We start from the raw sequence: 26,948 nt of genomic DNA, 5'->3' as shown, positions 1-26,948 counted from the left end.
GGCAATTCCACTCCCAGGAAAAAACAGTACATACCCAGAAAAAACCGAAAACACTAATTTGAAAAGATACGTGCACCCCAATGTTCACAGGAGCACTATTTACAAATAGCCAAGACATGGAAGCAACCCAAGTGCCCATCAACAGATGACTGGTTTAATAAGACATGGCAAATATATACAACAGAATATTACTCAGCCATAAAAAAGAATGACGTATGGCCATTTGCAGCAACATGGATGTACCTAGAGACCATGCTCAGTGAAGTAAGTGAGACAGAGAAAGATAAATATTACATGGTATCAATTACATGCGGACTCTAAAAACATAATACAAACGATTGTGTATGTACAACAGAAACAGACTCACAGATACAGAAAACAAACTTGTCAGAAAGAAGACAGGGAAGGAGGAGGGAAAAATTAGGAGTATGTTATTATACAAACTACTATCCATAAAATAGTAAAAGTATCTCTATTTGAGATAATAAACTTGTATGTGGAAAACCCTCAGTAATCCACAAAGAACTCAGGACTAACAAATTCCGCAAAATTACAAGATGTAAGATCATTATTCATAAATCAATTATATTTCTATACAATAGCAACCAACAATTAGAAAATGAAATTAAGAAAAGAATTTCATTTATAATAACGTCAAAATAATAGAAAAGGAATGAACAACAAAATAAAAAATGTCTACACTGAACACTACAAAGCATCGTTAAAAGAAATTAAAGAAAACCTGAATAAACAGGATAGCTGCCCATGCTCATGGGCTGGAAAACATTATTATTAAGACAGCAGTGCTCCCCAAACTGATCTACAGTTCAATGCAATCTCTATTAAAATTTCAGCTGCCTTTTTTTATTTTACAGAAATGAATAAGCTGATCCTAAAATTGATATGGAAATGCAAAGGACCAAGAATAGCCAAAACAATGTTGAAAAAAAAAGAATATGATTGGCGGACTCATATTTCCTGAATTCAAAACTTTCTACAAAGATATAGTAACTGAGACAGTATGGTACCAACACAAAGATAGACAAATGGATCAACAGAAAAGAACTGAGAATACAGAAGTAAATTTTCACATTTATGATCAACTGAATCTTGCCAAAGGTGCCAAGATAATTCAATGGTTAAAGAATAATCTTTTCAACAAACGGTGCTGGGAAAACTAGATATCGACAAAGAGAAGAATGAATTTGGGTCAAAGACCAAAATAAAATAAATGCTAAAGTATAAAACTCTTCTGGGTGGGGGGTTAGGCTTATTTATTTATTTATTTATTTTAATGGAGGTACTGGGGATTCAACCCAGGACCTTACACATGCCAAGCATGTGCTCTACCACTTGAGCTATATACCCTACCCCACTGAAGAAAAACTCTTAAAACAGGAGTAAATATTCCTGACACTGGATTAGGCAATGGTTACACCAAAAGCACAACCAACCAAAGAAAAAGACCGACAAACTAGACGTCATCAAAATCTAAAACTTTTGTGCTTCAAAGGTTACTGTATCAAGAAAGTGGAAAGACAATCCACAGAATGGTAGAAAATGGCAAATCAAACATCTGATAAGAAGCTTGAATCCAGAATGTAAAAAGAATTCTTACAACCGAATAATAAAAAGCCAACTCAGTTTAAAGATGAACAAAGGATATGAACAGGTATTTTTCCAAAGATGATACACAAATGGCTAATAAGCACTTTAAAAGATGCTCAACATTATTAGTCATCGGAGAAATAAAAATCAAAACTGCAATGAAATACTTACCTTCGTTCTGTAAAATGAGAAAATACATTTGGTAAAATCTTTCAAAGTGCATGTCACATTTTCTCATGCCAAGACGGCACAAGCAAGAGAGAACAAGGACCCACAACATTCGCTGTTAGGGATTCTACTTATGCTCTCCTCCGACTGATGATTAAATATTAAAAACTTCATGGAACTTCAGTCACAGAACTTAGTCAAGTAAATCTGAGCTCAGAACAGAATATGTAAGTAACTCAGGTCCACGTATATATGAAAACTGATGAGTTAGGTGCTCGTTCTGAAGGATTCATTTATTTGCACTATAGCAATAATGGGAGCCAAATAACTGTAACTCCACAACAGGCAGAAGAGTCTATTTTCATGCAGAATTAAGTACGACAAATAGAAAAGGAGAAAATGGATGGATGGAAACCAAGGGCATCTTTTTACACCAATTTTGTTAAAAAAGAGAGAACACCCACTATGACTCTGTCATTCTGCCTTCAGCCAAAACATCACATGGTGGCTTTGCTCGAAACCAGACATCGTAAAGTCTGACAGAAGGACTATTCAGACGAAGTGGATTTACCAATGACACATGAAAGGAACACTGCTGATCTTGAAATGCAAGTATAAATAAGGGTAAAAATCAGCAGGAATTCAAGAGACAGAAAATTGTTGGCAATGTTAGATACGTTAATTATCTTGATTGTGGTGATGATTTCACAGCAGTATATATATGTCAAAACTTACCAAACTGTATGTTCTGGCAAGCAGTTTACTTTACCTCAACTAGATTTCAATAAAATTTATTTTTTAATCAACAGGAAAAAAAATCATTATTCATTTTTCCCATCACTCAGGTACTTTAAAGACAAAAATGGAAACCAATTCAGAGCCTATAACCAATTATAATTAACAAGTCCAGGATCATAGGCAAACAGTCATCCAAGTTAAAAGAAGAGGTATAGTAACTTTCCCAAGAGAAGGAACAAAGATTTCAATGGAAGTATCATGAGACTGGTCAAAATTACACAGGTCACATTTCCTACGCAATCTGTATCCCACCCAGGGGTCGAATGCTCCTGGTTTCCATTTCCAAATGAATGTGATGACACAGAGTTTATCAGGATTCGCAGCCTTACTGTACTTCTCTTCCTTGCACCTCTGCAGAATCTCTAAGCTCCTCTGGTGGACTGGGTGTTGGAGAAAGCTAATACTATCCATACTTTTCAAAATTGCACATGGCGTTGTATCATCATGTCCTTAGGAAGCAAAAGAAAAACAAAAAAATGGAGAAAAGAAAAAGACATTATATAAGCCCAAACCAATAGAGAATCAAGGACAGTGCTGCCAACTATCATAAGAGTATATAAAAATGTATCAAGTAATAGGGATTAAATGTGAATAATTTTTCCAATTAATTTGAGAAAAGTACCCAGAAATAAGAGGAAAAAATAAAAGTCCTATTTAGGTGTTCAAAGCATCCTTTTTCAGGACTCAAAAGTGTCTTGAGTTAACAACATACTAAAAATTTCTAATTTCAAATATTAGGAAAATTTCCAAAACAATTTGTATGGTGTAGTTATTTTTTTTTAACGGACTCATTTTCATCAGGTCTGAAATATAATTAGTTGGCAACAATGCAAGAAACACTGATGGAATCCCAAAGAGAAGTACACCCAAAACACTTTACCCAGGCAAACTTTCACAAACCTCGCAATTAATCACACTTGCAGGAATTCCAAGTGTGTCAATGCTGAAAGGGTAGGAAGAAAAGCACCAAAAAGCAGGAAAACCCAGCAGCACTTCTGTATTTATAAATCTGAAAACAAAGCTGAAAATCCATACCTCACAACCACTTCTTAGCAAAGTGAGACAGAATTAAGTGTCAGAGGTGAAGGGAAGAGAGCACGTTCAAGCAAGACCAAAGCCCCAGATTAGTGCTACTGACACAGTGAGTCACTCGAGCAATAAAGGCAGGGGTCGGGGTTGGGGTGAGGGCGAGGGTAGAATGTACCATAAATATTAGCAATAAATGGACTGAAAAGAGAGTTCAGGTTTTCCAGGTTTCAGGGAAGCTGAGTATCATTTACTCAGAGAACATCTCTACAGTTAGAACATAAGGTTCCAATGTGCGGGGGAGGGTGTAGCTCAGTGCACAGTGCCTGCTTAGCAGGCATGCGGTCCTGGGTTTAATCCCAGTACCTCCATCAAAAATAAGTCAATAAATAAACATAACTACCTCCCCCCCTAAAAAAAAAATAAATAATAAAAATTTAAAAGTTCAAATGTATGTATGTTTGCCTTTTAAACACAAAAGTGAAGAGCTGAACAGTAGACAGAGGCAAATTAAGCAACACAAAAACAATGAACTAAGTTCCACAGGAGATTATTTACCGTATAATTAGGAATAAGATACTATCTATGAATAGGTCTCAAGGAAGAGTCATTTTAAAAGTTAAACAGAGGCAGAGGAATGCAAAGAGGTTTGCAAAAGCATGGTTTAATCAAACTATAATTCCTTAATCTGAAATTCTACATCCACAGAATAGGCACTTATGTTTTAGCTAAGGAGACAGAATCTTACGACACCATAAAATCAGCTAGTAATATATATTATATATATATAGTAGGCTTTTTAAGTAAAAATTTTTCCTATAATTAAAAAGGAAGCTAATAAAACACTATCTCATTTATCCAGTATGGAGAGCCCATAGTTGCAAGTGTTTACTGTTTCAAAAGGAGACAAGTATTACCAGGTTACCAACAGTTCTTAGTCAAAAGGTGCCTCAATAAAAATATTCTATCCTCATTATTATCAATAATCCTGCCCTCCACAGGCTGCTGGAGAAAGAATGCTCAGGCTCCCACCAGCTTGCACTTGGCTGACTGCAGGGTACGGTAGGGGTTGGGGGGAGATAGCAGCTGAGCTGGACCATTTGAGAAAAAAACACCAGGTGAGTTCTCTAGCACCAGACTTTCAGGCCCTTCAATAGCTAACTTGATGCACTGCTAGTCAGAAATAATTTAAGAAGATCATAGTACTGAAGTGTTTTATATAAAAGTTTAGGGCATTAAATACACTAAATTATTACATAATTTTAAGAAGTTAGAACTCGCTCACCACTATTACAACCACTGTACTCTATTTTCTATTTAGCTAAATAACCTGTGGCAACGCCATTTGGATATGGGTAATTTTGTATCTGCGACTCTTTTGTGTCCCAAGATATCTAACACCTTAGTGTTTTTTATTTTTTAACTTCTTTCACTCTGCTTTCTATGCCTTCTTTGAACTCTTTAACAACTTTAAACATTATTTTACAGACTATAATAATATTTCCAAACCTTACAGGGACATTCCTCTCTGTCGTGTGTACCAACTCCCGCTGTCAGAGTGGTTTGGTTTCCCAGGATGGTTTTATCAGTGTATTTTCAGTGCAATCTCATAAACTCTTAAAAGAGGTCTATTTAGTATTTGCTTACACTAGTTCCTGGTCTAGTTTTGATAATTTCTTAGTTTGAGATAATGCACCAAACAGCACAAATTTAGACATCATAACCCATACACGGGGAAGATACGGGGCACTGATTTTTTTAGGGAACTTTTTTTCACTTTACCTAAGGCCTAACAGGTTGATAGGTATTTGCTCTTCCTCTAGGCAAGGGCCACAGAGAGAATTTTTCAGCGCTCTTTCAGCCACAGAAAGCTTCAGGTTCTCTGAATCTCCTACGCCATGCAGCAAGCTCGCTGCCAGTCCCACTGCATTCATTCTAACTTGAAGCCATGCCTCTGACCCTGTGACAGTTTCTAGGTCTTAGGACCATTTTTTAAAGGTGTATTTCACACACAGTAAAAATCCACTAATCTCAAGTATACAGCTTGATGAGCTTAAACAAACGTTTACATCATGCAATTCTCAATCGAGATATGGAACATTTCCATCACCTCAGCAAGTTATCTTATCCCTTTCCTGTCAATACCATCCTGACCCCTCCCAGAGTCAACTGAGGAATGATTTCCATCACTGTGTATTTCTCTGCCTGTCCTTAAACTAAATGAAATCACGCCGCACATGTTCTTTCATGCCTGGCTGTTTGCTAAGTGTTCTGTGAACCATCCATTGTGAGTATCAGCAGTTTGCTCCTTTTTGTTGCTAAATAATGCTACGAGGTAGGAATGCATCACAACTTGGTTACCCATTCTTCTAACTGATGGACAGAGAAATATAACTTACACAGCATACAATTCACCTATTTAAAGTGTACAATCCAATGGTTTATAGTGTACTTCCCAAAGCTGTTTAACTATCAGCACAATCAATATTAGAATATCTTCATCATATCAAAGAGAAGCCTTATACTTTTTAACTACCACTCCCCTTGTCATCTCCCATCCTACCCACTCCAGCCTCAGGCAAACACTATTCAAAATTCTGTCTCTATAGATATGCCTATCTAGACACTTCATATACATGGAATCATACAGTATGTCGCCCTTTGTGTCTGACTCACTTAACAAAATGCTTTCAAGGTTCACCCATGTTGTGGCATGTACTAGTACCTCATTCCTTTATATAAAAGAACAACATCCCATTATGTGGATATACAACATTTATTTATCCATTCTTCTGTTGATGAACAATTGAGCTGTTTACACAATTTGGCTATTATGAATGTAATGCTAAGAACAAAAGGTACAAATTTTTGTTTGAACACCTGTTTTGAGCTGTTTTGGGTATCTAAGAGTGGAACCACTAGGAAAGGTAACTACCAGGCTGTTTTACAAAGTGGCTGCACCATTTCCTACTAACAGCTTATGAGGCCTCCCATTTTTCCACATCCTTACCAATATTTGCTATTACCTGTGTTCTACCGTAGCCATCCTAGTGGATGTGAACTGGTAGCTCATTCTGGTTTCGATTAGCAGTTCCCTGATGACAAGTGACGTTGAACACCTTTTCACGTGTGACTATTTGCATATCTTCCTTGGAGGAATGTCTTTTGGGTCCTCTGCCCATTTTTCAATTGGACTATTGGTTTTTTATTACTGAATTGCAAGACTTCTGTATATATTCTAGGTACCAGTTCTTTATCAGATGTATGATTTATAAATAATTCCTATCATCCTGTGAGTCGTCATTTCACTTTCTTAATAGTGCCCTTTGAGGCACAAAAGTTTTTAATTTTGATGATGTCTAATTTATCCATTTTTTCATTTGCTTATGCTTTCAATGTCATATCGAAGAATCCACTGCCTAATGCAAACTGAGAAATGTTGAGTCCTCCAACTTTTGCTCTTCTTGCATTCCTGGATCCCTTTACACACCAATTTTAGGATTAGCTTGTCAATATCTTCACAAAGACACCTGAGGTTTTGACAGGGACTATGTTGAACCTGTAAATCAAGTATTGCCATCTTGATTATATTAAGCCCTCCAATGCCTGAACATAGGATACCGTTCCATTTATTTAGGTATTCTTTAAGTTTTTCCAACAATATTTTGTAGTTTTCAGTGAAAAAGTCTTACAATTCTTTTGTTAAACTTATTAATAAGTATTTTACACTTGTCAGTGCTCTTGTAATTGGAGCACCAACCTAACTTCATTTTCAGGCTGTTCACTGCTAGTGTGCAGAAACAGAACCGGTTCTGCATACTGATCTTGTTCCTGCAAACTTGATAAGCTTATCTACTATCTCTAGTAGATTTTTTTGTAGATTCCTTAGGAAATCCTATACATCATATGTCATCTGCAAAGAAAATGGTTTCTTCCTTTCCAATTTGGATGTCTTTTATTTCTTTTTCTTGACTGAATACTCTTACCAGGACCTCCAGGACAATGTTAAATAGAAGAGGTGAAGGAGACCTCCTTGTCTTGTTTCCGACTTTAAAGAAGTAATCAGTCATTCATCATCAAGTACGATACAAGCTTTGGGTTCTTCCTAAGTCCCCTTCTCACGCTGAGGAATTCTCCTATATTCCTAATTTGTTCAGTGTTTTTGATGAAAAACATGAAAAGGTACTGGCTTCTATCAAGTGCCTCTTCTGTGCTGACTGAGGAGATAATGTGATTTTTGCTCTTTATTCTATCAATGTGTTGTATTACATTGATTTGATTTCTCTAAGTTGAACCAACCTTGCATTTCTGGGTAGATTCCATTAGATCACTGTATATAACACTTTTTACATATTGCTGGATTTAACTTGCTAAGATTTTGTTGAAGTTATTTGTTGAGGAATATTGGTTTGTGGTTTTCATTTTTGTGATGTCTTGTCTGGAACCCATGTAATACTGACCTCACAGAATGAGAATGAACATATTTCCTTATATTTTGTTTTTTGAAAGTGTTTATAAAGAATTGGTATTAATTCTTCACTAAGTATTTGATAGAATTTATCAGTGAATTCACTGTTCCTTGGCTTTGCTTTGTGGGAAGATTTTTTTCATAACTAATTCAATCTCATTTCTTGTTACAGGCCTTTTCAGATTTTCTGTTTCTTCTAGAGTCAGTTATGGGTTGTTTGCATCTTTCTATGAATTTTCCATTTCCACTAGGTTCTAACTTATTGCCACAGAATTGTTCATAGTATTATAATCCTTTTTATTCCATCAATTCAGCAGTAGCACCTCCCTCTCATTCCCAAAATTAGTCATTTGAGTCTCTTCTCTCTTTTTCTTGGTCTGTCTACCTCAAGGTTTGTCAATTTTGTTCATCTGTTTAAAGAAAAAATTTGGTTAAAGAAGAAACTTTTATTTGTTGGTGGGGCATTCAGTTATTGATTTGAGATATTCCTTCCTTTCTTAAGAGGTATTTGAAAGTATAAATTCCCCTCTAAGCACTGCTTTAGCTGTATCCCATAAGATTTGGGTGTATATTTTCTTTTATTTATCTCACACTATTTTCTAATTTTTCTTGTGATTTCTTCTTTGATTCATTGGTTATTAAGAAATGTGTTGTCTAGTTTCCATATATGTCTTAAGACATATTATTTCTGTTCCTCTATTCTTTCATTATTGCCTACTTTTACATCAAACAGTTGTTTTCAAGAATACTATTTTAATATTTGGACATTTCTTTTACTATATTTTTTTGTTATTTTCTTAACAGATCTAAAGGGAATTATAGCTGGCACCTTAATTTATAACAATCTAGTCTGATTTTAAAATACTTAATTTCTTCTTTTTTTTTTTTACCAGTTTTTAAAATTGGAGTTGATTTTTACAATGTTTCAGGTGTACAGAAAAGTGATTCAGTCACATATGTGTGTGTGTGTGTATATATATTCTTTTTCAGGAGAGCTGGCGAGGGAGGGAGGTGAACAGCAAAAGTTAAAACCCTACGAAGTGCACTGTCCTTACCGATATTCAGCCTTTTTTCTTGTAGGAATACATCCCAAATTACTGCAAGCCTTTGATGAATTTCCTGAGCTCTGACAAAGTTATTCTGACACTTTCTGCAAGTGTTCTTGTTGCTTTTAAGGAAAAGAAAATTTTCAGAGGTCCTTACTCCACCATTTCACTGACATTCAATCTAAAACCCTTTCTCTTAATCACCACACCATGGTGCCTGATACAGAAGTGATTTATAAATAATGGTCAGGGTTTTGTCTGTTAACAAAAATCCATTTGATTGTCTTAAGTATTGGATAGAATTGTGGGCAGAGTACTGAACAGAGATGCTAGACCCTGGGTGATTATCTAAATTAGTTTTAGTACTCAGTCATTTCTAGAAATAGATGGTCAGTGGAATCCTTGTCCCACTTGCAGAAACAAACGGGAGCACATTAGAGTCACGCAGTCCACTGAGTGGGGTGGGGAAGAGGGACAGGTTATGTTGGAACCATTAAAGCTCTCTATCTGCAGACACTATTGAATGGCTTTAGCTTTTCTTCCTGTGGATGAAGGAAATTGAATGGCACTTTGAATTCTCTCGTTCTTGCCTCTTACACCAATGCGACAAGTGAATTCCCAGTCTCTGTCTGGTCTTTTTAGATGGATCAAAATTCCTCTTTGGTTACACTTTTATGTAACTCCAAAAGAACCAATAAAGCATCACTGCACTCACATCTACATACCATGAAATTCATGGCCAAGTTATAATCTCCTCTGTATTCTCTAATCCAGGCTCTTTCTTATTAAGGAGGACCAAATCAGAGGCAAGGTGCATATCACTGGAATTTCTTCTCCCATACCTCACTGCTGACAAGACAGATCATTACTATTTTTAATTCTATCTTCCAGCAGGGCCAACATTAGCTTCACTCAGATTGCCTACTTATGACTCTACAAATATCCATTTTATGGTTTCCTGATCACCAAAGTACATCTACAACTGTAACAAAATTTATTTTTAAAAATAATAAACTGAATTAATTTTTATTTAAAGATCTTAAAATGGCATTCTGTCCTCTAATTTGGAAGCCTATAAAAAAAAGAAAAAATAAGAGTAAAAAGTAGATTTAAATTTGATATTTACATTTGCGCTCAATTGGCTTGATGAAGAGAAACAGTGTTAGGGAACTTCTTAAGAAAATCCAGGATTTTGTAGGGGGGAGGGTTCACCATCAGGGCATTTGCTGACAATTAGCTAAGAGTCAGTTGAAATTTTTTATAAAGATATTCTCAAAGGAAGTGAATGTATACTGTACTTCTGCAGTCTATATCTTCTTTCTTCATTAGAAATATTACCTTTGACCTCTTATTCTCATTTCCTAAATTAAAAGAAAAAACTTCCTTTAAGTTTTTTGCTGGCAACTACAGTCAATAATATTTGCAGCACATATTTGAAAGTTGCCAAGAGATTAAATTGTAAAAGTTCTCATCACTAGAGAAAAAAAGGTTTGTAACTTAGTTACCTTCTGCTTTTTATATATTCTACTCCTGGTTAAATAACCTCCAATTTGTGTTTCACTTTGATATGTTTATGTACTACTTATGGTCATTATAAAAGTTTTGAATATACTACTTAATCCATTTTCATATTTATTTTGTTAGTTTTCACTTTGCAATGCTACAATGCTCTATTTTTATAGTATCCTTTTATCCTAAACCCACAAGAAAACAAGTGGGAAGTGGTGTAGAGGGAGGAAAAATACTAAATGCTACAATGACACTAACAGACTGTGATACAAACAATTATTCTATATAACAAATATGCTCAATCATTGCCTTCAAATGAAAATGAACTATCATTTTTCTTTTTCTTGATAAAAAGTGAAATTTTAGAACTTTTTCCAAGGGAGCCTTCTAGAACGTTGGTAATACTCTATTTCTTAACCTAGGAGCCCCAGGGGTATTTTCACTGCGTGATAATTCACTGAGTTACATGTTTTTGTTTTGTGCACTTTTCTGTATGCATGTTATATTCCAGAATAAAAGAGTTTATTAGGAAGATCTGTGCTGACCAGAAAGAAAAACTAAATTAGCAAACAAGAAGAATCTAGAAATTACCAAAGTAGAGATAATACAGTTCAGCTGGCTGATTATCAGTGACACTGCATGCCTTACTAATAAATAATATACATACAAGCAGCTTTCACAAATAATATTTTGAATGCCAAAGGAGTATGTAGACAATGTGAGTAACTGTTAGAGAAAGCAGTGTGTTTAAATAGTAAATATAAGAAAAGTTTCTTCTCTTAGTTACATCTTGGCAGGATATATATTAATTTTCAAAATTGTTAAGTCTATTGTAATAAATAAGAATGCATCTTAAAATAAAAGAAAAAACTTTCTTAAAGCTTTTTGCTGGTGACTATAGTCAATAATACTGCAGTACCTATTTGAAAGCTGCCAAGAGATTAAATTGTAAAAGTTCTCATCAACAGAAAAAAAACAGTTTTCTAACTGTATACAGTGATGGATGGTATCATTTTTCAGTGTACACAAATACTTATGTTATATACCTGAAACTAACATAATGTTATATGTCCCTTATACCTCAAGTAAAAAAACTTTTTCAGGCTTTTTGCAAAGACAGCCTCTTAAATAATTTTGAAAAAGGCAAAGCAGTTTTAAGATATTTCTTTCATTAAAAAAAAACAACTATCATTCTGTCCACAAAGGCCAGTCTGCACACATAGTTTTGCCTCTCATTTTAGAAATACAATCTCCTAAATATATTTACTCATTTAAAATATATAAAAGCTGAATTTAGTTTTCCCACTATGCACGTGGCAAAAGCCTATGAGTAACTCTGAAAGCACTGAAAGCACAAGCTGTACCCTAGTGCTCTGTGCTGAAGCTTCCTGGCAGAAAGAGTTTATTTTAAATGATTACACGTAAAAGAGAGAAAGGTAACAATATTAAATTCTGTATAATTAAATAATGATAATTTCACTTCCTGTTTAAAAATCATACTGATGTCTGAATGCCTAGTAAATACCAGGTGCTTTATACTCGTTACTCCTGTCAGTATTTGTTAATACAAATGTACATGCATATATAACACACACACACACAGACAGCATACAGCCACTTAACCACGTAAGTGCACCAGCACTCATTAGGTCTGAAACACGATGTTAGGCATAATAAGAAAACAAAGAGAATAAAATTATTGTGTCTATACTTCTTAGCGAGGTAAAAACTCAAAAGATGAAGCATGGGAGGATGCCAACATCTACTGCTTACCGGTTTTTCTCTGAATGTGTCTTTTCCCAGCCTCCCTGAAAGCAACCACGGCTCTGAAAAAAGCTCGGAGAACTGCCCATCGGAAAATAGCGACGGGGTCAATTCCAATCATCCCGGAGATAAACGCACTCTTGCTGCTTCTCAGAAGAGCTACAATGTCCGGGCGCATGTGATCTGTATTTTTTTCCCGGAAATCCTACATGAAAAAATAGCAGTGTTAATTTTGAAAAAATTATTGAAACAAGAAGATAATGAGTGACATATCTGAATAGCAGTTGAATTAAGGCCCTAGAAGTGATTTCATTTTTAGGCAGCTAACTGGACCAGACAGATACCCTCTCTACAAAATCCCAACCCTAAAACTACTGAATTCTGTAATTCATTTAAATTAGAATGAACATTCCACAAACGTACTGCAGCTTCTTAAACACTGCCAGAGAGAGACTCTCTAAAGGAGTATCACATAAAATCACAAGAGAGCTGAACAACAAAAAGGAGCCAGAAATAGGAAGACCAGGGACAGCATTCCAGGCAAAGGGAACACGTACCTAACACCTGCAGGTGGTGATGAGCTGGACAAGTGCAGAGAAAACCAGTAAGACCAGTGACTGGAGCATTCTGGGCAAGAGTGAGAGTGGTGGAAGATGAGGCAAATACAAAGGCCATAGCAGGGGTCTAAGTCTGGATTAGGGGTTTGGGTTTTATTCAAGTGTAAAGGAAAGCCCCTGGAAGGGCAGTGACAGGAGCTAACTGGTGTTTTATAAACAACACTGGTTGCCGCAGAGGAAATAAATTGTACAAAGAATGGAAAAGGGAGGCCAGCTACTGCAGTATTCCAGGTAAGAGCTGACAGCGACTTGGCCTATGTTGGCAGCACTAGTGGAAAGGGGAAATGGTTACCATGTTTGGGGTACGTTTTGGAGGTAAGGGCAAAGGACTTGCTGGAGGATTAGGGCATGGTGAGAGAATGAGGGCATTAGGGTAACACCCGTATTTTGGGTTTGAGCAACTAAGTGGATGGAGGTGTCACATGCTGATATGGAGAAGCCTAGAGGAAACAGAGGCATGGGGACAGAAAACGAGGATCAGGAGCTAAGCTGTGTGCAAGCGAAGTCTGAGACGGCGAGGATGACGACGTAAGAGCAGGTAACACGGACCGAGAGGTCACTAAGTGTGTGGCGCCTGTCTAACCGCTTTACGCGTGTTGTCTCATTTAAGTTCGTTTCATCCTCCTAAAACTCCTTGAGGTAGATGATCCTATTATTCCTATTTTATAGATGAGGCAACTCAGTCACAGAGAGGTTAACTATCTTGGCCCCTATCACACAGCAAGTGGAAGGACAGAGGCTCCAACACAGCCACTCATAACCACCAGACTGTCTGCAGACAGACATCCAGCAGGCAGACAGGTATACGTGTCTAGAGTCCTACAGAGACTTCAGAAAATACATGTGGGTATTATCAGCATGCAGATTTTTAGAGCTAGGTAAGATTACCTAAGGACTGTAAACAGCCAGCAAAAACCACCTCTCAGTGGGGGCTGGAAAGGACAGAACACAAGAAAATGGGTTTAAATGCCCCGAAGAAAGGCAGGAAGGGCAAGCAGCTCACACTCTGGAAGAAGGGCCAGACGGTCCCGGCGCCTCACCCCAACCACACCCAGATGGAAGGACTAGGACTGGCTGAGTAGACCACTCTAGGCTGGCGCAGCTCCACAGAACGGCTCTAACTCGGGATTCTCTGAGGATCATGCCTAGCATGACACCATCAAAGCTCACGACCAGAGGCAGCTCAGACTCATCCTATTACCTTTCAGGGCTTTCCTTTCCTAGTAATTCTTGGTTCTCCTGAAAACAGAGGAAAAGGGACAACAAGCCAGAAGTGTTGGTGCTTAGTTTGTCCCTAAGTACCCTTTGAGCAGAAGTATGTATTACCAAAGTTAGTAAAACTGAGTAAGAATTTCCAAATCCAATCACCAGCGGCAGCTGCAGCAGCGGGGGGAAAAAGAAAAAAAAAAAAAAAAAAAGCACCTACCAAAGGCGGACAAAGGTCAGGCACTAAGTCAGCACTACACAAAACTTACTGAATTCTAACAATTGCTCAGTAAAGCAGCATCAGTTACAAACCACACTTCACTGATAAGTAAACATGAGGTAAAGAAGTTCATGAGAGGTCAAACATAATAAGCACTGGCGCGGGAAACTAAAACGCCCGTCTGCCCTGCTCCAAACACCATCCTGTCCTAGGAGTAACTACACGGTCAAATCTAAAATTCTAGGTGTTTAAAGTTCCATGACGACTGTCCAATGCTGATAGAGACCTTCCTTCTCCAAATGTAATGGTGCCATCTCCCTGTCTTCATGCTCCAGATCTCTGAGTCTACTTCATGAGCTAGTCCCATCGTTCTCCTGGAAACTCTCTCGTTTTGGTTTCTGTAACAACACACTTTGTGATTTGCTGTTAACCTTCTGTACTGCCCCTTTTCAGTCCCCACTGCTGGCTCTGCACTGAAATTTCTCAGGGTTTCCTCTTGTGTATTCTTGCATTTCCCCTCAATCATCTTACATCACTTGATTGCAACCATAATGACTGCTTTACATACCACCTATACGATGAGGCCCAAATCTGTATTTCCAGCTCAAATCTTTGTTATGTCTGAGGTTCTTTCACACTTCTTAAAGGTATCTCCAACTTGAAAGAAAATGCGTTAAGACTAGTATTGCTTATGTGTTGGAAAGCATTCAGCAGTGAAACCACGTTGGCCTGGAACTTCCTTTGTGGAAAGTTTTAAACTACTGATTCAAATTATTTAACAGACATAGAATCTTCAGGTTTTCCTGTATTTTATGGAGTCAGTTTTGGTAATGTATTTTTCATGGAATTGTCCATTTTATCTATGCTGTCAAATTTACTGACAAAATATCCTTCATGTCCTTTTTTTTAACATTTTTTATTGAGTTATAGACATTTTACAATGTTGTGTCAAATTCCAGTGTAGAGCACAATTTTTCAGTTATACATGAACATACATATATTCATTGTCACATTTTTTTCTCTGTGAGCTACCACAAGATCTTGTATGTATTTCCCTGTCTATACAGTATAATCTTGTTTATCTATTCTACATTTTGAAATCCCAGTCTGTCCCTTCCCACCCCCTACCCCCTTGGCAACCACAAGTTTGTATTCTATGTCTATGAGTCTGTTTCTGTTTTGTATTTATGTTCTTTTTTTTTTAGATTCCTCACATATGAGTGATCTCATATGGTATTTTTCTTTCTCTTTCTGGCTTACTTCACTTAGAATGACATTCTCCAGGAACATCCATGTTGCTGCAAATGGCATTATGTTGTCGTTTTATGGCTGAATAGTATTCCATTGTATAAATATACCATGTCTCCTTTATCCAGTCATCTGTTGATGGACATTTAGGTTGTTTCCATGTCTTGGCTATTGTAAATAGTGCTGCTATGAACACTGGGGTACAGGTGTCTTTTTGAAGTAGGGTTCCTTCTGGTTATATGCCCAGGAGTGGGATTACTGGGTTATATGGTAAGTTTATTCCTAGTTTTTTGAGGAATCTCCATACTGTTTTCCACAGTGGCTGTACCAAGTTGCATTCCCACCAGCAGTGTAGGAGGGTTCCCTTTTCTCCACAGCCTCTCCAGCATTTGTCATTTGTGGACTTTTGAATGATGGCCATTCTGACTGGTGTGAGGTGATACCTCATCGTAGTTTTGATTTGCATTTCTCTGATAATTAGTGATATTGAGCATTTTTTCATGTGCCTATTGGCCATTTGTATGTATGTTGGAGAATTGCTTGTTTAGGTCTTCTGCCCATTTTTGGATTGGGTTGTTTGTTTCTTTCTTATTAAGTCGTATGAGCTGCTTACATATTCTGGAGATCAAGCCTTTGTCAGTTTCATTTGCAAAAATTTTCTCCCATTCCGTAGGTTGTCTTTCTGTTTTACTTATGGTTTCCTTTGCTGTGCAGAAGCTTGTAAGTTTAATTAGGTCCCATTTGTTTATTCTTGTTTTTATTTCTATTGCTTGGGTAGACTGCCCTAGGAGAACATTTTTGAGATATATGTCGGATAATGTTTTGCGCATATTTTCTTCTAGGAGGTTTATTGTATCTTGTCTTATGTTTAAGACTTTGATCCATTTTAAGTTTATTTTTGTGTATGGTGTAAGGGAATGTTCTAGCTTCACTGATTTACATGCTGCTGTCCAGTTTTCCCAACACCGTTTGCTGAAGAGACGGTCTTTATTCCATTGTATATTCTTGCCTCCTTTATCAAAGATTAGTTGACCAAAAGTTTCTGGGCTCTCTATTCTGTCCCATTGGTCCATATGTCTGTTTCTGTACCAATACCATGCTGTTTTGATTACTGTAGCTCTATAGTATTGTCTGAAGTCTGGGAGAGTTATTCCTCCAGCCTCTTTTTCTTCAGTAATGTTTTGGCAATTCTAGGTCTTTTGTGGTTCCATGTAAGTTTTATTATGATTTGTTCTAGTTCTGTGAAATATGTCCTGGGTAATTTGATAGGGATTGCATTAAATCTGTAGATTACCTTGGGCAGTATGACCATTTTAACAATACTGATTCTTCCAATCCAGGAGCATGGAAGATCTTTCCATTTTTTTAAGTCTTCTTTAATTTCCTTAATCAGTGTTTTATAGTTTTCCGTGTATAAGTCTTTTACCTCCTTGGTTAGATTTATTCCCAGATATTTTATTACTTTGGGTGCTATTTTAAAGCAGACTGATTCTTTATTTTCTTTTTCTGTTGATTTATCATTAATGTAAAGAAATGCAACTGATTTTTGAACATTAATCTTGTAACCTGCTACCTTGCTGAATTCTTTGATTATTTCTAGTAGTTTTTGTGTGGATCTTTTAGGGTATTCTATATATAGCATCATGTCATCTGCATATAGTGACACTTTTACCTCTTCTTTTCCAATTTGGGTCCCTTTTATTTCTCTTACTTGCCTGACTGCTGTGGCTAGGACTTCCAAGACTATGTTTAATAGGAGTGGTGATAGTGGGCATCCTTGTCTTGTCCCAGGTTTTAGTGGGAAGCTTTTGAGTTTTTCACCGTTGAGTACTATGCTGGCTGTAGGTTTGTCATATACAGCTTTTATTATGTTGAGATATGATCCCTCTATACTCACTTTGGTGAGAGTTTTTATCATAAATGGGTGTTGCATTTTATCAAATGCTTTATCGGCATCTATTGAGATGATCATGTGGTTTTTGTCCTCTCTCTTGTTGATGTGATGTATTACATTGATTGATTTGCGTATGTTGAACCACCCTTGTGTCCCTGGGATGGCCCCCACTTGGTCATGATGTATAATCTTTTTTTATGTGCTGTTGGGTTCTATTTGCTAATATTTTGGTAAGGATTTTGGCATCTATGTCCATCAATGATATTGGCCTATAATTCTCTTTTTTGGTGGTGTCTTTTCCTGGTTTTGGTATCAGGGTGATGGTGGCTTCATAGAATGAGTCTGGGAGTATTACTTCCTTTTCAATCTTCTGGAAGAGTTTGAGAAGAACTGGTATGAGTTTTTCTTTGTATGTTTGGTAGAATTCCCCAGTGAAGCCATCCGGTCCTGGACTTTTATTTGTAAGGAGGTTTTTTTATTGCTAATTCAATTTCATTTCTAGTGATCAGTTTGTTCAAGTGGTCAGTTTCTTCTTGATTCAGTCTTGGTGGACTGTATGTTTCCAGAAACTTGTCCATCTCCTGTAAGTTATCTATTTTAGTTCTATATAGTTTTTCATAATATTCTAGTATGATATTCTGTAGTTCTATGTTATTTGTTGTAATTTCTCCATTTTCCTTTCTTATTTTGCTTATTTGTGCTCTTTTTTCTTCTTTGTGAGTTTGACCAGAGGTTTGTCAATTTTATTTACTCTTTCAAAAAACCACCTTTTGGTTTGATTGACTTTTTTCTACTATTTTTTTAATCTCTATTTTACTTATTTCCTCCCTGATCTTTATTATTTCCTTCTTTCTGCTGACTTTTGGGTTTTTTTGCTCTTCTTTTTCCAATTCTTTTAGCTGGTGGGTTAGATTGTTTATTTGAGATTGTTCTTTTTTGAGGAAGGCCTGTGTCACTATAAACTTCCCTCTTAGCACTGCCTTTGCTGCATCCCATAAACTTTGTGTGGTTGTGTTTTCATTCGTCTCAAGGTATTTTTTAATTTCACCTTTGATTTCATCATTGACCCAATGGTTTTTTAATAGCATGTTGTTTAATCTCCATGCTTTCGTTTTTTTCTCCTTTGTTTCTCTGTAGTTGATTTCTAGTTTCATGGCACTGTGGTCAGTAAAGATTCTTGAGATAATTTCCATCTTCTTAAAATTGTTGAGGCTTCTTTTGTGCCCAAGTACATGATCAATCCTAGAAAATATTCCATGTGCTCTTGAAAAGAATGTATATCTTATTTTTGGGGGGTGTAATGCTCTAAAAATATCCACCAAATCTAATTTTTCTATCGTATCATTTAATTTCTCTGTTGCCTTATTTAGTTTCCGTCTGGAAGATCTGTCTAGTGATGTTACTGCGGTGTTGCAATCTCCAACAATGACTGTATTCCCATCAGTATCCCCCTTTATCTGTTAGTAATTGTTTTACGTACTTAGGTGCCCCTACACTGCATGTCCTTTTAACACCTACAGGGCAGGTAGTTAAATCCCCTTACTTGTTTCTGGTGCCTGTAATCTGTGAATCTCTTTTCTTCTTTTATTAGTTACTTTCTACCATTTTTTACTACCTTTTACTTATACAGTTTAGCCCTGAACAACACAGGGTTGGGGGCACCAACCCACTCACACAGCTTAAAATCCCCGTGTAACTGTATGGTCGGCGATCCAGCACCTACGGCTCTGCACGTGCGGAGTCAAGCAGCCACGAGTCAGGTAGCACTGTGGTGCCTGCTTACTGAAAAATATATGCATGTAAGTGGACCCACACAGTTCAAACCTGTGTTGTTCAAGGGTCCACTGCATTACTTTCCATTATCTTTTCAAGGATCTAACTTTTGGGTTTGTGAATTTCTCTATGGTAAGTCCACTTTCTATTGCGCTGATTTCTGGTCTTCCTTTTTTTGTTTGTTTGTTTGTTTGTTTTTTAGAGCAAAGTTATTGGGGTATATTTTTATTTTATTTATTTTTTTAACTTTTTTTTATTGAGTTATATAGTCAGTTTACAATGTTGTGTCAATTTCCAGTGTAGAGCACAATTTTTCAGTGATACATGAACATACTGGTCTTCCTTTTATTACTTCCTTCTTCTAATTTTTTGTGGTCTAATTTGCTGTTCTTTTCCTAGTTTCTTGAGATGGAGATTTAGATGATTACTTTTCAACCAGTGTTCCTTCCTAACATATGAATTTACAGTTATAAATCATCGCTTTAAATGTATCCTACAAATTTTGATACTCAGTTTAAAATATTATCATTTTAATTGTGATTTCCTTTTTAACTCATGGGTTATATAGAAAAATTTTACTTAGTTTCTAAACATCCAAAGACTGTTCAGTTATCCTTATGATATGCCAATTAGGTCAGCTGTTCAAGTTCTGCTTTTATTGATTCTGCGTCTACTTATTCTGCTAACTACTGGGAGATCTATATTAAAATCTGCAATTCTGATGATAAACTTGCCTAGTTCTACTTCTGCTCCTCGTTTGGCTTACATATACTGGAGTCATTAGGTACATACAACTTTGATTATGTCCTCCTATTGAACTGACCCCTTTTATTGTTACAAAAGTGCCTCTTTATCTCTAACAGTAACTCTTGCCTTAAAGTCTTCCTTGTCTGATAATGACATAATTATGCCAGCTATCTTTCAGCGTTTGCCTGACACATCTTTTTCCCTTTCTTTTACTTTCAGCTTGACTGATAATATGGATGAATAATCACAGATGCAAGTGTATATATTGTATGATTCCATTTATCTGAAATTTAACATGAAGTAAAAAAACTAAGGATAAAAAATTAGGGTAGTGTTTACCCCTGGGCAGGGGAGAATGTGCTGGGAAGGGGCAGAAAGAAATATGTACACTTTAGATTTCTGCACTTTATGAACTTCGATTTATGATTTTATAGCTCTTTTTTTGTTTGTTTTAAACTTCTTAAATTGAGCTATAACTGACACACATCACTGTTTAAGATGTACAACATGTCGATTTGATGCGTTTATATGCTGCAATATGATTACCATGGTAGAGTTAGTAAAAACCCCCATTGTGTCATACAATCATTTCTTTTTTGTGGTAATAGTATGTAAGATTTGGTCTCTTAAAAACTCTAAAGACAATGTTGTAATTACAATGTTAACTATAATTACAATGCTGAGCATCAGATCTTCAGAATATAACTGCAGGTTTGTAGCCTTTGCCCAGTATCTCCTTAATTCCCCAACCCTCCACCCCCGGTAAGCACAATTCTACTCAGTTATTCTTAATGCTTTTTCTAAAATCTGGTCCTTCGTGTCTTTTCCATATCAGGAAATAGTACCTCAAATTCAGCCATCGAAAAAAAAAAAGAGAAATTCACCCATCAGCTACATCCAGAAGTTCTTTACCTAGACTCTATCACTAACGTCTACTGACTGCACCTCCAAAAAATACCCTGGAATCATCTGGATCTCCTCCATCTCTATGTCACCTCCGTGGTCCAGCTTACCTTAACATTTCACCTCAACTATTTAAAAGAGCTATCTAATTGATTTCCCATCTTCCACTCCCATCCCCTGTTATTCCTTGTCTTCCAAGAAATCAATCTTTTAAAAAACACATATACCCTCTTAAAATCTTTTCATGGCTCCTCATAATAATTTTAACAAAAAAACAAACTCCTAACTTGGTCTGGAAGCCCTGAAGAATTAACCTGCTGTCTATGCTCTGAATTCATTTCATGCCACTATCTCCCTTGCTCACTACAATCTAGTAACACTGGCCTGTTTTCCATCATTTTAACATATTAAGTTCTTTCCTATCTCATGGCCTAGAATATTCATCATCCCAACTCCTCAACAGGGTAAAATTTACTTCAGATCATCTCTCAAAATTTTAGTTTCTCAGAGAGGTGTTCATGGATCTACAAATTCAAAATCTACTATTCCCCTACTATCTCCAAAGGACCGATTCATTTATTTATAACCACAGCCTCATTTATCTACATTATACACACACACATACTCGTATACATATACATATCCACGCACACACACACACAAAGCCAAGAACAAGAACGTGTCTGCTAGTTTATCACTAGATCATTCCAAACACCAAGCACAGGGTTTGACACACGTTCCATGTTTAATAAACACTTCCTGAATCAATGAATCAGTGATGAATGAATGAGTGATCTTAACTGTGACTCTCTCTGCAACACCCAGGAGAAAACATATTGCTCCACCATTCTCCGAATCATCACTGCCTTACCTAGAAAAGGGTTTTAAATGACAGGCTTAAACATCAAGTCGTCGAAGGAAAAGGGGCTCATCGATCACAAACAAGAAAAGAGCAAAATTATGAAGATTCCCTTCTACAGGACTTAAGAGTTTCAACATATTCATTAGGAATCTGAGCTCACAAACACTTAATGATATGCAAAGACATGAAACCTGTCTGGCCTCATGGATGCAGAGAAGAGAAAAAAAAGATCAACCAACTATGTAGATGAAGACATGGGTTTAAGACATACTGATGACATCTTTTCTTTCAGAACTGAAAGGCTATTCTATACAGAATGGACTGACATCAATTTTAGCTGCAGGAGGAAACTAACAAAAACATTGCCTAATGACAGTAATGTATTACAAAGAAGAATCTGAATTTTAGTAGCATCCTTGTAAAATGTCTCCAACTGTTACTGATCAACTACAAAGAAGGCAGTGCAACAAGGATGGTGATACAGTTAAGAATGCTCCTCTGCTCTAAAGCCGCTTTCGGTGAGAAATGCACTGACCTTTACCCCGTATTTTACTTTCCCGGCATAATGTTTTATGATGAAAGCAGGCTCCATCACAGCTGGAAACTCAATGTAAGGACTCTCCTCATGCTGATGCTTAAATTTGTCTAGCAGCGTTTGGTTTGTAGCCTGTGGAAAGCTGAATTAAAAATAAAAATAAGAACACTAAAGAAAGATGCAGCAGTTAATACAGCCTTTAAAAAAAATACATTATAATTACATTGCCATATGACACATCTAGCAAATCACAGAAAGTTTTCATTTAAATTATCCAATCTGATTCTTATAACAAGGTTTAAAAAAAGAGTAAAACAAGGGCTGGTACTCCTATTTTGTAGACGAGAGGTCAAAAGTTGTGATTTGCCCAAACTCACACTTCGCAGGTAGCAGAACTGAGACATTAACTCAGGGCTTCAGATATTTAGCTTAGGTTGCAGTGTGCTGCCCTAGCATAAAACCCAAAGGATAATAAAAACCAAATCAGATGTTGTTTGGGCTCAAGAACTTGCAAAAAGGGAACAATCTCTGAATTTGGACAGGTTCTTTAAATCCACAGTCATTCTTCGTTTTTTCTTCTTGTATTAATTAAGCAGTAATTTTCTTACTTACACCAGTTACTGAATATTTTTATATTATACTTATTATTATTTCAAGTATATGTCAACAGGTTTGTACTCATTGATGAGTATTTCATAACCAGGAATCATTCAAATAATATTTATTAAGAAGTAACTAACTACATAATAGTAAATACAGGCATATAAAACTTCAGAAGAGGAAAAAAGTCACTATTGGTTGGGAATAACTGAAAGGTTCAGAGGATACAGGAGGATCAAATTACTAACTAGATGTTAAAAGCTGGGTAGGAGTTTCAAACAGAGAAAATAATCACTGACCCAAAAAAGGAGAGGGCAAGTATCTTTCAGAGACTAGTTTAACAGTAGCTGAAATAATGAGAAACAATGTGACATGGGACTGCAAAGGTGCTGAATATATCTAATGCATAAGAATTCCAAAATTACAATAAAAATAGTTAATTACATAGTATGTACTGGAATCAGGAAGGAGAATGGCTGTTGATGTTAGACAGGCATCACTTAGGCTACCAGTTCTGTCTGTGGCCTTGGGAAAGCTAGGTATAACCTTCTTTAAGAATTGGTTTCCTAATCCATAAAACGAGGTATCACAGTGCTAGGAGAATTAAAGAAGAACCAAACGACACTAAGAGAAACACCTAACACTGACATCTATAGGGATGCTATAAATGTCAGCTACTTTTCCATCTTGCCAACCCTGCCACTCCCCTAGTCAACTAGGCCTGCTTTTTGCATTCAAATACTATCCCTTCTTCAAAACATCTCGCTGTCTAGGCACCTCCTCTCCTTCCCAGGAGTCTAAAGCCGTTCTAGAATGAACTACGGCTCTTAACAACCTCAGAGAGCACCGTAACAGCCTCTGTAGTAGCTTCAGGGATTCTGGTCCTACCTTGCTTCAAGTCACCAAACTGAGGTATCAAAGCAAATTTTCCAACAGCAGTGCTTTAATTGTGTGCCTCCTCCACTCTGGAAAATCAGAATCCAAGCCCCTAAGCCTAGACCAACCTAACACCTGCAAACTTACCCCTCACTACTCCACAGCAGAATGCTTCTTTTCAGGAAGGATGCTCACCTTACTGTCTCTAAGTAAAGGTTCATTTACCTGCTCCTCCTCTGAGTAATCAAAAAGCTTGTATGTGATTCAGTTTTCTCTTACTTTTAAATGGAGAAAAGAAATTTTTAAAGGAAGGTGGACAGACATGAGAATAATTTCTATTCCAAACAAGGAAAGACGGACAGGAAAGAAAAGAAATAAAAATATTACTATGGTTTATTAAAAAATGTTATGGAGGACTAATATAGACACATAAGAGACAATTAAGAGGTTATTTAGTCCAATCTCCTACCTCTAGTAACACCCTAACAGATGACGAAAATAATTACTATCATAGGGAATTCTATTACTTTATGAAGCAGCTGCTAACCAGCTCTAATGAGTTCTTCTATTGAGCCAAAGTCTGCCTCTCTGTAATTTCTGGCCATGTGGCTTAACCCCAGAAGATTTGGGGTAACAGCAAGAGGTAGCATTCTCTTCACTGGGCAGTATTTACATTGCTGCGAGGTAGCAACTGACCAGCGAAAGACAGTCTTTGTATAGTAAGATGTGCACTCCATGAAATTTTCCTTAAAGAATGACAGGCCAGACAAGATCCATTTGCTTTATTCACCTTTTAATTATATGTCCACTAGCTCAACTGCTGCTCACCAACCTCCCCAGGACATACAGCAGGCCACACTACCATTTGTCATCATCGCTTCCTTTTTGCCGAGGTTGGTTAACAGAGCTGGAACACAACTCTGAACTTCTGACTCTGCAGCCATAGGATCATGGGGAAGCGACACAGGACAATGCTTCAAAGCGCAGGCTCACTACTCTGCTCTCTGTATCTACATGCTTTTTTTGTTTGGTTTGATCATTTATTTTGTTTCTGTTTGTTTATCAGCTTTTTATATACCAGAGGGGAAAGGGCAGGGGGAAGGGCAAAATGAGTAAGAGACCAACCATATGTTGACAGATGGAAAATACATTCTTGGTGGTGAACACACTGTAGGAGATACAGAAGTAGAAATCCAACATTGTACATGCAACTTACATAATGTTATCAATCACTGTTACTTCAATAAAGAAGGAAAAGACAAAGCTCAGGAAAAAGAAAAAAAATAAAGCTGATTAGTCGGAAATAACCTGGACAGTGTGAATGTCAAGACCACCATTTACTACCTACATGATCTTTTTCTCAAATTGCTTAAACTTTTTTGCTCTTTTTGGTTCCATAAAATACCTCAAACAAAAAGAACTGCTTATCATTTCCATATCAACCACAATTGTTCTCAACACTAATTATCAAAATCACCTATGAAGCTTTCCAAAAGAAAATACACCAGAGGTAAGAGGCAAGCAGAGTTAAGAACCATTAACCTTACAGTTTTATAAGAGAGAATGTATGCTTCAGTACATATAGAGCAATAAAAGAAACTTCCACAACTCCGGACATAAAATTAAAATATTTTTAGTATTTGTTGCATTTCAATTCATTTAGATTAATGGAAACAGACTAGTGATAGAGTGTGTAGATATAACTGTTAGCAGTCTCCTTTCCAATATATTTTGCATTCTGCCATATTACTTTATAATTCTACACAGCAATTCTGTGGGTTTATGGCATATTAACAGGATGACATATAACTTACCATACACACTGGGATATTCTGAGAGTAAAAGTAGGTACCTTTAATAACTAAAGTAAACAACAGGCATCAACTTTAGACTGTCCCACACAAACTTGGTGTATGGTCATCTGACCTACGGTAGTAAATGCCCAACATTTTATATCTTGGTTTAATGGGTATAATGCTGAGCTAGGAATCAGGGGACCGAATTCAATTTCTAAGTATCTTACTAATGAGTCACAGAAAACTGACAGACTCTCCATCACTTCGGTTTCCCAACTCTATAGATTTGCCACTTCTTAGAATAATTTAACTAAATAATACTTTATAGAGCACTGAGAACACCCTGGAGGCTGCTCTATGTAGCTTTACGTGTGAAGCAAATATATGTTTGGTATATTGAACAGTGTTATTAAGAGGTGGCAAATATCTGACATATGCTGCCTCTTAAAACTTGCACAGCCGTGGCAGGTATCACTTATCTATTATTATATTCTTTTCTGCTGAACGTGAGACTGCAAACACATCACATATATAAAACAATTCAAGAAGAGAGGAACATGCAACAAAAAACAGTAAATATGTGCAAACAAATTTAACATCAAAGTGACTGTGTACAAGAAATCTGGAAAAACTCAAGGAAAAAATAGTTCAATGGTGAAGTCCATCCAATTTTCTTAGAAACACATAAACACAAAATAATACATACAAGGGAAATTTTGGCTCTTTACTTTATAAAGTGACGAAGAAAATTTAGCACTTAAGATATGAAAAGCCCAAGTGGCCAATAACAAAATTGAAAAGACTCATACTCACTTGCTTTCTTCATCCAAAAGATGGAGCAGTCCTGTTGGTTTCTTGCTAATAAGATTTATGCAACAGGTATTATCAATATAATCTATATTGTGCCAGCTTATACCTTCACTTCTATATTCCTCCTAGGAAATAACAAATTAACAATTTATTCATCATGCATAAAGTAACAGGTATATGAGAGTAGGGACTAAAAAGCTTTTACTAAGATTAAAAGAATAGTCTAAACTTTTCTCTTTTAAATCATTAATCCACACAACGGAAGAACGTATAATTTCAGCTGTCTATGTAGCATCCACAGTGACGTCCTCTTTATCTTTGGAATTCTGGCTATATTCCTCTCTGTGCGTGTGTTTGTCTGTCTGTCTCTCTCCCATGAATTTCTTGAGGGGTTTATCAATGCTATTGGTCATTTCGAAGTATTACTTTTGACTCTGCTGATCCTCTCCCATAATGTATTTCTTTTAATTTTTA

At 36.5% G+C, this 26,948-nt stretch overlaps 1 protein-coding gene across 8 annotated transcripts in view; it reads right to left on the bottom strand.

The window, feature by feature from the left end:
• The window catches only part of MYO9A (myosin IXA), a 175,552-nt gene that overhangs the window by 76,939 nt on the left and 71,665 nt on the right, over positions 1–26,948 (bottom strand). For 7 of the 8 annotated variants that reach the window (XM_074354176.1, XM_074354177.1, XM_074354173.1 and 4 more), the window contains 4 exons: positions 26,478–26,599; positions 22,393–22,534; positions 12,397–12,592; positions 2,904–3,023 (listed from right to left, as the gene is read on the bottom strand). In XM_074354176.1, the coding sequence (XP_074210277.1) occupies positions 2,904–3,023; positions 12,397–12,592; positions 22,393–22,534; positions 26,478–26,599 (580 nt within the window). The remainder of the gene's footprint in view (positions 1–2,903; positions 3,024–12,396; positions 12,593–22,392; positions 22,535–26,477; positions 26,600–26,948) is intronic. The other variant, XM_074354178.1, reaches the window with a different exon arrangement.

The sequence above is a fragment of the Camelus bactrianus genome, chromosome 27, assembly GCF_048773025.1.
Source record: "Camelus bactrianus isolate YW-2024 breed Bactrian camel chromosome 27, ASM4877302v1, whole genome shotgun sequence".
Classification (NCBI taxonomy): domain Eukaryota; kingdom Metazoa; phylum Chordata; class Mammalia; order Artiodactyla; family Camelidae; genus Camelus; species Camelus bactrianus.
Note: the sequence above shows the minus strand (reverse complement) of the source record. Positions and strands in the feature narration are given on the sequence as shown.